Here is a 12,176-nt window from a genome sequence, read left to right on the forward strand (position 1 = left end):
GATTCTGTTGCAATAATGAAAGTTTTAACAGGACTAAAATGTCGTGCTCAGCTTTACCCTACAGAACTTAATGTGACCTGTTGGGTTATTCTCATGCAAACACCTCAAAGAATTTATCTGACCTCTTAAACTCCAGCTGTTTCAAATGATTTGGTGAAACTCAATCTTTGCTTTTCCTCTTTCACTGCAGTTTTAGCTTGGCGAAAAGATTAAACCACGTAAACATAAGACTGCACAGTGGGCCCCTGCCTCTGGTCTGTGCAGAACCTCAGGGGCCCCTCAGGCCTCTGGTTTACCTTCTGGGCCCACATCTCACTTGAGTCAAGGTTACTGCTTCCCTGATCAATAATACACACACAGTGTAGGTAGAATCTGTTTTAGTTTGTGTGAGAATATGACAAAGATTAGATTTTCTTATTTATATACCTGATATACATTTATTTACCGTTTTCTTACTTTTTGATCTATTTACTTAATACTTACTTAATTTGTGTAACGCGTAAAGCATAAAGTGGTTTTGTACAACTGCAATGAGAAACATTTGAAATCTTTAAATTTCTTCTCTTAATTTAATTTTATGTCACTTTGGAGGCAAGCTCATTCGGTTAAACACAAACTGCATATGAGACAGAATAACAAACATTTAAATATGTGAAAATGATCAAGGTGGGCATTTAGTGGAAAGTACATGAAAGGTTGAAGCATCTGGAGGTGTTTGATTTTGATATTTTGACAAATTTTGAAGCTGTGTGTGAGAATAAACACTTATTTTTATGCCAACTTTTCGAGCAGATAACAATAATAATAATAATGATGATAATGATCGTAAACATGAAGACACTGATGAGGTGAAGTGTCTTGTGCGACTGGTTATCGAGACTTAAAAACAACACAAACCACAGCAGCTGAAGTGAACACTGAATCTTTATTGAGTGAGCAGAGTTCAGTCGTCGCTCCAACAACAAACAGATCGATAACATTTACACAACACACCCACGAGGACACACTCGCAATGTTTGACGTGATTTTGAAATCTCAGACTCATTTACGAACAGATCAATAGCCTGAAGGTCTGAAGCCACCTTTGATTTTTGGCCTCAAACGTGAAACTGCAGCTTCACTCTGTGCTTCTTCGTCTCATTTCGCACTCGGGGTTTTCTTGTTTGCCCGTTTTTCCTACTTCTGTGGTTTAAATACATAAAAGTGTACGTTTATATGACTTTGTCTTGGTCCATGTGCCATTAAAAAGAAGCTGGTCGAATAAACATCCTGACAGTTTTCAGGCTGTAATTGGCCGCCTTATACGTCACCCACACGACTCCGTTTTCAATCTCATACGGCGTGTTTTTCTCGGGGTCATACGTGCCTTTATAATAAATCCCGTTCAAGTTAGCTGACTGGCAGTTGTTGTACCACCACCCGCCCCCGTACATCTCCGCGCAGTTCTCCTCCCACCTGTCGTTGTCTTTGTCAAAGGTGCTGAATTTCATCCCGTTGTGGGACAGATAAGACGCCATATCAGACTTAGGCATGACCAGAGCGTCGCCGGCGTCCCCGGTGTACCCCGACACATGCAGCGGGTACCCTTCCTCCTCTGAACCGACCCTGACTGTGTACTCAGCACTGGCTACGCCCCCTTCCCAGTCCTCCAGCTCGACCTTTAGCATGGTCTCACCCTGATTCGTCAACAGGTGGATGTTCTGGTTGCCTAGCCAAAACTCCCCCTTGCCCTTCTCATCGACTGAACCGAATCCATTGCGGTACTCGGCCCAGGTGCGGTTGAAGCCAAGTACACCACTCTCTCTTTGCTGGACTAATAACCACCCACCCATTAACCCGTCCTGTTGGCAGTAAACCTCCACTACCTCTGTGGAACCCGTGCCGCCTGGTCTGATCTTAAACAGGCCGTTCGTTTCCCCTTTGAGGTGGTTCTGGTGGGCTTCGACACAATCTGCGAACAAAGAGGGGCACACCGGAGACCGCGAGTTAGCTTGGACCGGCTTTGGCTCAGCTAGCTGAGTTTTGCTGCAGTGATCAAGGAGTAAGCGGTCACGTTCCCCCATTAACCCTCTTTCTCCTACCCTTTTCTTGTCAGTCTGCACTTCAGGAATCAGCAGGATTTTAAAGCACAAAACAGAAGACAACTTCTATTAATTTGTTGGATAAAAACACTTTTTAAATTTTTTTTCCAAAACACTTAGTTTGGTTGGTTGCCCCTCAAATTTTTTTTAAGTGTGTGAAGTTCTGTGGGGGGGGGGGTATGAACTAATTTAAATGCCAACTTTATTAAATATATTTAAACACTGATCTCAAACAAGAGAAGCTTAAACAACTACCCAGAATTCCTCAGTAATAATCTAATACATCACACCGAATGTGAAAATCTTTAAGCTCCAGTATTAAACAATAACAACTACTGTATTCACTTCATAGTTTTGGTACATAAGGCTAGCTAAAATGCTAGCTAATGCTAAAGCATGCTGTCTAGCTGAATTTGAGCTGTTCTGGCCCTTGCAGATTCTACTCAAGGACTGATGTTTTGGTACCTTTTCCTACATAACTGTCCTGCCGCTCGACATGCACGCTCTTCACACTCCGGGCATGAACATCAGGAACGTCATCCTCTGCATCGTCAGTCATGAACGCACCGAGGTCGAACCCGGAATCAGAGCCAAATGGATTTTGAAACTCAGTTTTGGAATCTCCTAAGAGGCTTCCTTTGGTGCCACCGGTGTGGCTGAACGAGGAAGATGTGTGGGTGACAGTGGGGAAGAGAGAGCTCAACTCTCCCTTAGAGAGGCCTGTCAAGGACTGGCACTCAGGGCCTCCCTCTATCACTTCCTCCATTTTTTCCACCGGCCCGTCCTTCGTGTGGACGATGGTCCTCCTGGTGCTCTTGGTGCAGCTGACGGTCTTGGTCGACACGTGGCTTGTACTAGGCTGGCTGAGGCCTTCCAACCCTCCACCATGACCAAACAAATCGCCGTGGCCATGTCCTCCAAGCTCAGTGATGGATTTAGATGATGTGGGAGAGGAGGAGGAGGAGGAGGAGGAGGAGAACGAGGAAGATGATGATGAGGATGCGGATGAAGCGTAGGAAGTACCTGGGACCTTGGAGACAGTTGCTGGGGATGAGCTGGAGCCTTCCTCCTCGAGGATCAGCCTGACCGTGTTTACCTGAGAAAGAAGAATCAACGTGTTTGGAAAAGTGTACACGTTTATGGAAAAGCCTGTCGTGTGTTTTATGCGAATTATGGCAGTAAAAGAAGTGATGCAGTATCCACAGTGTTTCAACCTCCCTGATACCTTACGTGAGCTTTTCTTTTCTTTTATTCCTTTTACCAAACTAGCAAACTCTTTAGGAAACAAATGAGTTTTCATTGTCCAATATTCTCTTTTATAATTGGAAAATCACACATATTCAAAGCTCTCCGGTCATGATATCTGGTGGGAATATTTCCCTTGTGTGAGTTTTTCATGTGGCAAGACGATGCAAAGTCAATTCAAATGCTGAAAATGTTCAACTTACTCACTAGCTTAGGGCTCATGTACAGTAAAGTATTCTGGCTGTCTGGGACAAATGAACACAAAACGATCCCACGGTCAAACCTCGCTTTGGTTTCAATCCAAAGCCTTCCTGAATGTACAGACATAAAGAGGACCAAGAGGACCAAGGGGACCAAGAGGACCAAGAGGACCAAGAGGACCAAGGGGACAGGGTGTACTCTGCTCTGCTGCCAGCTGTATGCTTAAACCACATTCAGCAGGTAAAATTCTTGAATGATAATTCATCAAAGCCTGCAGGATTATTTTGGTGCCTTCACAAACCAACATAAATGTGTCCCTCACCTCGGGGAACATGTCTTCCTTCTGCTGCGCTGCCACGTCTTTGGACTTGAAGACGCTGTCCACGACGACGTTCTGCAGCGGCCTGCTCTTCATCACATACAGCGTCCCCACAGACTCGATGTTCTGAGGCGCATGGGAGTCCAGCTGGTTCACCTGGGAAACGAACATATGAGAGATGACTGATTTTGGGAGCAGCACGACTGAAACCTCTGGCCGTGAAACACCAGGTTAAGTGTCAGCATGGTGTAGACTTGATGTCGTTATCTTCACATGTCAAACGGCTTTGAGGCTTAAGATTAGGAATTTCTGTTCGTAGTCAAAGTAAACAAAAACCTCAAAGATGACCTTGACACAAGTTGTAGCAGCCCTGAGTTTGGTGCTTAAAGTTAAAAATGTGGACTCTGGTTCCCCCGACTGAGAGTCATGCTCCCACGTTCCTTGAACAGCTCCTGGGTGTGGGGTTGACTCCCTACCTGTTTGTCCAGCACCACGTAGCTCTCGTGGTCCACCTGGTACTCGGAGTAGCGTTCGCAGGATCCTTTGCAGGAACGAAGCTTAATATCAATATCCACCTGCCGAAGGAGACAAGGAGCAACTCGGTTGATTTCTGTGCAGCAAAAACTGCTCTGAATCTGATGTTTGGGGCTAAAATAACCAACACTAAAAATCACTATATAAATAAAATAAAACCGCGTTTGTTCCGTTGAGCCCCTGACACCCTTTCACCTTTGTTTCTGCAGTCTCTGAACCAGCTGGGCTCAGGAGCACAGCCGGAGTGTCCGCTGTGCCTCGTATTTTTGTCCCTTGTGTGTCTCCATACAAACCTCCAGCCTCTGCATCTCCACGACCTGGTCTTTGACTCGATCCTTCAGGGCGGCCAGGATCCTCAGCTGCCGGTCGATCTTGATCTTCATGTCTGTGATCCTCCGACGCAGATTCTGGGCCAGGTCGTAGTAGCTGTTGTCGCTACCTGGTGGAAGCAGAGAGGAAGCCGCGAGATGAACCAATGGATAAAATAACATGCAGGCAGGCGGACTGAAGCATAAAAATCTAAGTTGACCTCGTTTATACTCACACTTTAAATAACTTAGCAAGTCAAACTGAGGCCCCATGTGAGAAAAACACAACTCATTTGAAAAAGACATTTTAGTGAGTTTTTCACATTAAATCCTGAACAGAATCCTGGTGGACTTTCAGAGTGCAACATCTGCAGATGACTGGGATTGTATTAGCTTTTATCTGAGAAAACTTCTCCTTATTAGGGCAACTTGAAAAGGAAGCACGCACACACACACACTCACTCACCACTATCTACGGTGAGTTTATCCTTCAGGTAGTCGTAGGTCTGTTTGGACACCACGTCGGTAGAGCGGTGCTTCACCTTGTTCTGATCCAGCAGGCTGCGGATCTTCTCGATCTTCTTCAGCTGGTCGTGGTCGAATTTATTCAGCAGACCCTGAATCCTGCAGCCCGACGGGCATTTAGGGCCCTGAGGGAGGACGACAGAGAAGCTTTGACCTCACAAGGTTTTGGCTCGTTCACTTTGTGAAAGAATCACCTTCACTCAGCTCACACAGGACTGAAATAATCATTTGAGTCATTTAAGTTCCGTTTTAGAACTCTAAAAGTGAATTTGTCTGTAGATAAAGTGAAGGTGAAGCCCTGACGATGGAGCGACGAAGCAGAAAACAAGCCGTACCCATTCGTCGTCTGTGCAGAAAGGCCACTCCTTCTGAGTGGCACATTTCTCGGCTCTGGTGCCGTGCTCCACCGGACGAGCTCCTCTGGGGTCCACCACCACTGTGGACTGCAGACACACAGAAAACCATCAAATCAAATTAAGTAGGTAATAACCTGAAATTGAAAAAAAATAACTCTGTGTTTGCACCACTGCAGGATGCGAATCCCTTCGAATGAGGCTCGATGTGAGACTCACCGTGGCTGAAGCCACAGAAATGAACCCGAGGCAGACGAGTAAAGTGCGTCCGTCCATCTTGACTTGTGTTGTCCCTCCTGTGTGTGAAGGCTGACTGCTGCCTCAGCGCTGCACTCGCACCATTTGAAGGCTGCCGGCGGACTGGGGACAAACCGGTGACTCATCAGGACACGCGTGTCCGCTCAGGTCAGGTCAGAGTTCAGCGACCTCAGCCGATCGATGCCGAGCCTGTTTGTCGTACTGTGTGTGTCTTTGCTCTGAAAATGTACACAAACACTTTGCCACTTTGTTCAGTCACCGCAGGACTTACTGGCATTCGATCCAGCAAAGCGAGCGGTGACAAACCACACTGACAGCAAGTTATGAGTCTGAAGTTACTCATGACGCAGGAAACAGACACAAGTATTACAGCAAAACTGTTTAATGTGCTTTAAAGTGTTGACCTGCTTTACATTAGTGTGCATTTGACCGAACTTGTGTCAGAGGTGAAAGTGAGCGAACAGCAGCAGTGAGACACACACTGACGTTTTAATTATTCTGTCTGCTTTCTAATTTAACTCTGTTTCATTCAGATTTAAACCTGTTTGTTTCAGCAAAATAAATACAGTCACTGATTTCCTCAACACTTTAATGGTCTTAACTGTGCCACTAATAACTTGAGATAATGAGGAAACAGTATTTTAAACAGAGTGACACCTCATCAGTAAATATGTGCTTTTGTCAGTTTTGATAAGAAGTCAAGATTCACTTTAGAGAAGTAAACAAGTGACGAACCACACTGACGGTAACACTTCTGAGTCTGAAATTACTCATGAGGAAGGACGTCGGCTTTGTTGTTTCATGTGCTTTAAAAGCGTTAAGCGACTTCACGCGTCCTGCAGGCAGCTGAGAAACGACATCGCTGCAGTCAGAAGCTAACGGTCTGGTCCCGGAGTCTCTAATCCTTCTCGCTGTGCGTGGACATGTGACTTGTGAGGTGGTGCCGCAGCCTGAAGCCCCGCTCACAGCGTTCGCACTCAAACGGCTTCTCGCCTGTGTGAATGCGTTTGTGTTTGCTGAGGTTGCTCGCGTCCCTGAACTTCCTCCCGCACTCTTCACACTCGCAGAGCTTCACCCCCTTGTGGATCAGCTCGTGCTTCTTCAAGTTCGAGGTCTGAGAGAAACACCTGCCGCACCAGGAGCAACGGTGCGGTCTCTTTGCCGTTTCTCGGCACCTGTGACCGGTCAGCTCTACGGGGGTGGCGAAGCCCTGCCCACACAGGGAACAGCGAGGCGGTCTCTCCTCGTGAGTGGACAGGTGTGTTTTCAGACCTGACGGGTGGGAGTACCCTTTCCCGCACTCGTCGCACTTGTACGGCTTCTCTCCCGTGTGGCTGCGCTCATGCATGGTCAGGTGCTGCAGGAGGCGAAATCTCTTGCCACAGTGCGAGCAACCGTAGCGCTTCTCCCCGGTGTGAATCATCTGGTGCTTCCTCAGGTTGTTCCTGTTGCTGAAGGCCTTGGGGCAGCGGGTGCATTGGAAGGGCTTCTCTCCCGAGTGGGTGTACTGGTGCTCCACCAGTGACATCTGGACTCTGAACTGCTTGGGACACAACTTGCACTGATAAGGTTTTTCTCCTGTGTGGAGCCGCTGGTGCTGCTTCAGCTTCGCCGGGTGCTTGAAGGTCTTGGAGCAGTGGCTGCAGCTGTACGGTCTCTCCTCAGAGTGGCTGATCATGTGTACTTTGAGGTCTCCTCTCCGGGCGCAGGTCTTGCCACACTGTTCGCAGGTGAATGACTTCTCCCCCGTGTGGATCAGATGGTGCTGCTTCAGAGTGCCCTCCCTGCCAAAGTGCTTCCCGCACACCTTGCAGCTGTAAGGTTTCTCACCCGAGTGGGTGAGGAGGTGCTGTCGGAGGGTGTGCAACAGGTAGAAGCTCTTACTGCACTGCTCGCAGGCGTGTCGTCGCTCTCGTGGAGTCTCTGTGGAGACCTGTGGTCCCTTTTCGCCTTCGTCCCCGGTCTCTGCGTGAGAACGAGCCTCCCGTCCCGCCTGGCTCGGCTGCGGGTTGCTTGTGGCGTCTCTTGTCCTGCTGCAGTGACGCCGCTGGTGTCTGAGGACGTTGCTCCGCCTCGCGAAGGACTTCCCACAGAGCTGGCACCGGTGATGCCGGACTTCAGACGCACCTTCCATCAGGGTCTTCTCAGCTTCGCTTTCATCTGTCGCAGACATGAAATAAGGAGCGGCAGAAAACACAAAGACGTGCACAGTCAATACAGTAATACTCTCTGGTTCCTTTCTGTGGTGGGAGTTAATTAATATCTGCCTCAGATCATTCACCAACACTGAGCTGGGATGTGGTCTGGAGAAGAGATTAAAACCAGCACAAAAGTTCAGTTCTCTAAAATAAGGTGCCTTCACCTGCAGGCTCAGAAGCTTCGTCGGCTTCCTGTCGCTCCGGCCTTTCTGACGAGCCGTCTGCGCAGGCTGCTTTGAGGGACTCCGACAGCTCGAGGTCCTTCATGAGCCACATCACTCCGCCTGTGTCCCCCGCATCCTCCCGAGACACTAACAGAGTCCCATCGGCCCCGACTGGACTCGGCTGCAGTTCATCTGTTCCTTCAGGTTCAGCTTCACCTTCTGATGCATCTGCTTCTTCTTTGAACAAACCGTTTTGTGCTTCCAGCTGTGCGTTTTCCTGCTCTGGATTCTCAAGGTCATCATCTGAAGGCTCGTCCTCCTCCTTCAGCTGGACCTCCACCTTGGCACAACTCTGCTGTGTGGCCACACGGACCGTCTGTCCATTCGGTCCTGGAGTCTTCATGCAGTCCAACAAGTCTGATGAGCCTGAACACAAGGTTGATTTGGAAAACACAAATCAAAAGAGGCAGGATACATGTAGCATGAGGCCAAAAGTCTGTGGACACCTGATGATCACAACAGCAGGTGACAGCTGAACATGACGTGCAGCAGGAACAGCCTCCGCTCTTCTGGTTTCTGTCTCTACAACAGATTTGGCTCCCAACAGTATAATTATCGTTAGGGGGCCACATGTGATGTCGTGTTTCTGGGGGGACTCTCATCTCACCTTTTGGCTCCGGTCTCACAGCTGGTCTCAGGACTGCCGGCGTCCTCATGCAGTCCACCAGGGAGACGGACAGCTCCTTGAGACCCAGCAGTCTGCCTCGGCGGGGTGACACCATGATGTGGACTCGAGCCAGTTTCACAGGTTCACCGACAGAACTGGAAGACAGTCACGTGTGGAGTCACAGGTAACACCTGAGAAGGTTCATGTTTTAAAACAGGAAACAGTGCTTCTCTGAATGCTTTTACTCACTTCATTACGTCACCGTGATTTCCTGTTTTAATCTGGTTTCTACGGTCATGTAACTTTTAAACGTGCTGCTTAGAGATAAGATGAACTTTATTGATCCCAAAGACGGCGGGTCATAATCAATATACACAATGAAAATATTCCTGCCTGTCTCGTTCGGCCACACGCACGTCCGTCGAGCTAACTTTAGTTTAGTGCTCGTGTATTAGCACCGAGGCTAACCAGACAAACCCCGACCCCGTTCGTGAGTGAAACCATGACAGCAGCGTGCAGGACTTACCTGCACAGGTGGTAGATCCAGCCTCTTGAGCGCACTAACGCGTGAGCTAACTGAGCTGCTGCAGACGAATCTCGCTCGGGGGAACATTAACGCGTTTCCTCGGGCGTCTGTCGGCTGTCTGGTTTCCTTGTTTTTTATAATGTGACACCTGCGAAGGAACATCAACAAACACCTGGCTGAAGACAGAGAAAACCCACGCGTGTCACAAGAAACCCGAGCGTGCTTGTTTTCTTCCCGGTTTAGCTGAAGGACACAGTTTTCAACCAATGGCCTGACGAGACAGTGAAGATGGGCGGGTTGTTGTCGAGAGTCGGCACCAAACGGTACGGCAGCTCGTTTAGGACAGAAAGGAGACAATACGCGTTTTTATTCTGAATTCTCAAAGGTTTCATTCCACTGCCCGCCAGCTGCACTTAAAGTCATTTTTATGTGTCAGCCATTTTCCCGATTTTTTGACTCACATCACGTTGTGTTTTAAAACATTTTTGTATACCTCACATTTCCATTTCTCTTTTCAGTGGTGGAATGTAACTGAATTTACAACTTAAAGTACAACTTTGGGCTACGTACTTTGCCAACGTGAAAAGACCCGCTCTCGTAGACTTCCGGTTATGTAGGGGGCGCTCGCGGGATCGTCCGAAATGAACGGGAGCGAGGTGTAGCCCCCAAAATGTAACTTTTGTGATGCAAATATTCTGTATATTTTCGGTATGAGCAGTGGAGACAATAGATACTAACAGATTACAATGTCGTGTTTTTATTGTGATGAAATACCTTTCTGAATTTTTATTATTATTAAAGAATTAGAATAAGCGCCACTTTAAGGCAGTCGCCATTTTGATTTCGCGCATCAATCAAAGATAATATTGTGTTTTGTTTTAACAGCACTTCTGTTGAAGCTATCATTAGGAAAATGCATAAGGACTAAAACACAAACTGAAACCGTATTATTGTGGTTATGTTCATGAAATAAAAATTGAAGTTAGCCTCACAGAATGTAACAGAATGTTAATGTCATAAATTTTTAACTGACCAATCAGCATACATTAGCAGAATGCTACCGTCTGCCCTGTAAGAAAAACGAACGGATATTAGTATTTTTTCTTCTCTATTCTGATATATAATCTAGACTATATTTGCAAAAACTAAAATAAAATTTCTAAATTTCTAGAAGTAGGTGTAAATAATTATTTTAGCCACACGCTCCATTCATGCGTTGAGAAATATCTCCCGAGTGCCGCCCAGGTGAACTGCAGCCCACTTTCGGTACAACGGGGTTTGACAGGTGAGTGGACAGGCTGTCCTTTGAGGGACTGTGGTAAAATACCCAAGAGGAAATGCAGCTGACAGCATAAAAATGCAGCTCACATGTTAATGCATCAGCAATAATATCCTGTGTGATAAAGAAAGACAAAAAGGCAGCAGTAAAATAAAAGTACAGTTGCCACACACCACCACTAGAGGGCGCCACATGATCGGTCTTCACACCAGTCATTACTGTGGGTTTCAAGCTAAGCTGTGGTTTGTGATCGTTTGACATGTGAATGGTGAAGGCCTGTTAAAATTTGTGAATGTGCAGCAATTTGTTGTGGTTAACACAAGTCTGTCGCAGTGCAACAGCTCCTAAACAAAAGCCTGAAAGAGACTGTGGGAAAAGACATTGTCCTCATGTCCTCAGGCGGATTAAGACTCGAACAATCGGTATAACTGCACATCTATGACACACACACAAATCCACACGCTGAGTCCTTTGACGTGGACATTTTTGCAGGCCCTTTGAGGCGACTGCTGTCGAATGCTGTTGGTTTGCGAGCCTCAATTAGCTGACTCAAACATTTGAAATTCAAAGCCTCATCGTTTCTCGTATTTCATTAATTCACAGATGATGTGGAGTAGCTGGAATAGTCTGGTCAGGCGGAGTGAAGAGTCGCAGCAACGTCTCTTCAGTTGTGCGAGCTGCTGGAGCACTCGTGACTGCAGGCCTGGAGTTCGGCTGGCCTGAAACACAACACTCAACGCTTTGTGGGCGTTTCTCGATGGTTTGTGCATCAAAAATACACACAATGATCCTTTTAATGTTCGTGTGGAGGTGCAGGAAAGGAGAGCTGAGCAGTGGCTTCTAACCTGGGGCCCGGACCTCCACGCAGGAAATACGCAGTTTTACACAGTGAATACATTAATATGCCAGGGCCCAAAGGAGTCTTCAAATGTGCCAAAAATATTCCGTTTACAGTGAAAGAAAACAGATAGAAGCATCCAGAGGCACAAGCCATCCACCAAAGTCTGCATGGTGGATGGAAAGGTGCACGGACAGCAAGGATTCACATCCCCAGGTGAGCCCGGGGGTAAATTAAAACAGTGCACCGACAACAAGTGCTACTTGTATCACATTTGGGTTTAATTAAATGCTGGAGTTGTGTGAAGTGTTTATTTTTCTTATCAGGCACTTTCAGTAGGAACGAGCTTCCCGGACATAATTACAACCCGAGTGTTCATGTGAACACTATCTGCAAGCCTGAAGCTGGGAACTCCCACGTGCCACGAACGTGGCCAAATTCAGAACAAATTGTCGCTCATTGATAAAGGGTTTGATGGTGCGTTTGGGGAAACTGCAGTTAGCCCTGATAACTGAAAGCTACCATATGAGACACTTCCACATTGAAATGTGTAAAAGCGAGTGGTGCATTTACATAATTTCACTCAAAAATCTGGATCGATCTCTTCGTGTGGTGTGAACACAAACACTTCGGCAAGCGGAGCAAATCTCCTGTGTGTCAATTAGAGAGGATGGTGTTTC

The 12,176-nt window shown here is 47.1% G+C and overlaps 2 protein-coding genes across 3 annotated transcripts; both read right to left on the reverse strand.

Moving 5' to 3' along the window:
- Positions 1-906: 906 nt before the first annotated feature.
- Positions 907-5,944, reverse strand: fga (fibrinogen alpha chain). Its single transcript, XM_046380092.1, has 8 exons — positions 5,786-5,944; positions 5,549-5,656; positions 5,155-5,338; positions 4,674-4,819; positions 4,323-4,421; positions 3,850-4,002; positions 2,547-3,177; positions 907-1,951 (listed from the first exon to the last, which is right to left on the reverse strand). The coding sequence occupies exons 1-8, from the start codon at positions 5,840-5,842 to the stop codon at positions 1,242-1,244; spliced, it is 2,088 nt and encodes a 695-aa protein (XP_046236048.1). The 5' UTR covers positions 5,843-5,944; the 3' UTR covers positions 907-1,241.
- Positions 5,945-6,190: 246 nt separating this feature from the next.
- LOC124054294 (zinc finger protein 883-like) lies at positions 6,191-10,047 on the reverse strand. Of its 2 annotated transcripts, none has more exons than XM_046380118.1 (4): positions 9,380-10,047; positions 8,854-9,044; positions 8,187-8,612; positions 6,191-7,984 (listed from the first exon to the last, which is right to left on the reverse strand). In XM_046380118.1, exons 2-4 carry the CDS (start codon positions 8,966-8,968, stop codon positions 6,723-6,725), a joined length of 1,803 nt encoding a protein of 600 aa, XP_046236074.1. In that variant the 5' UTR covers positions 8,969-9,044; positions 9,380-10,047; the 3' UTR covers positions 6,191-6,722. The 2 variants fall into 2 exon arrangements, with proteins under 2 accessions (XP_046236074.1, XP_046236073.1); XM_046380117.1 differs by having other exon boundaries at positions 8,854-9,008; positions 9,380-10,046.
- Between the last annotated feature and the right edge of the window lie 2,129 nt (positions 10,048-12,176).

The sequence above is a fragment of the Scatophagus argus genome, chromosome 23, assembly GCF_020382885.2.
Source record: "Scatophagus argus isolate fScaArg1 chromosome 23, fScaArg1.pri, whole genome shotgun sequence".
Taxonomy (NCBI): domain Eukaryota; kingdom Metazoa; phylum Chordata; class Actinopteri; family Scatophagidae; genus Scatophagus; species Scatophagus argus.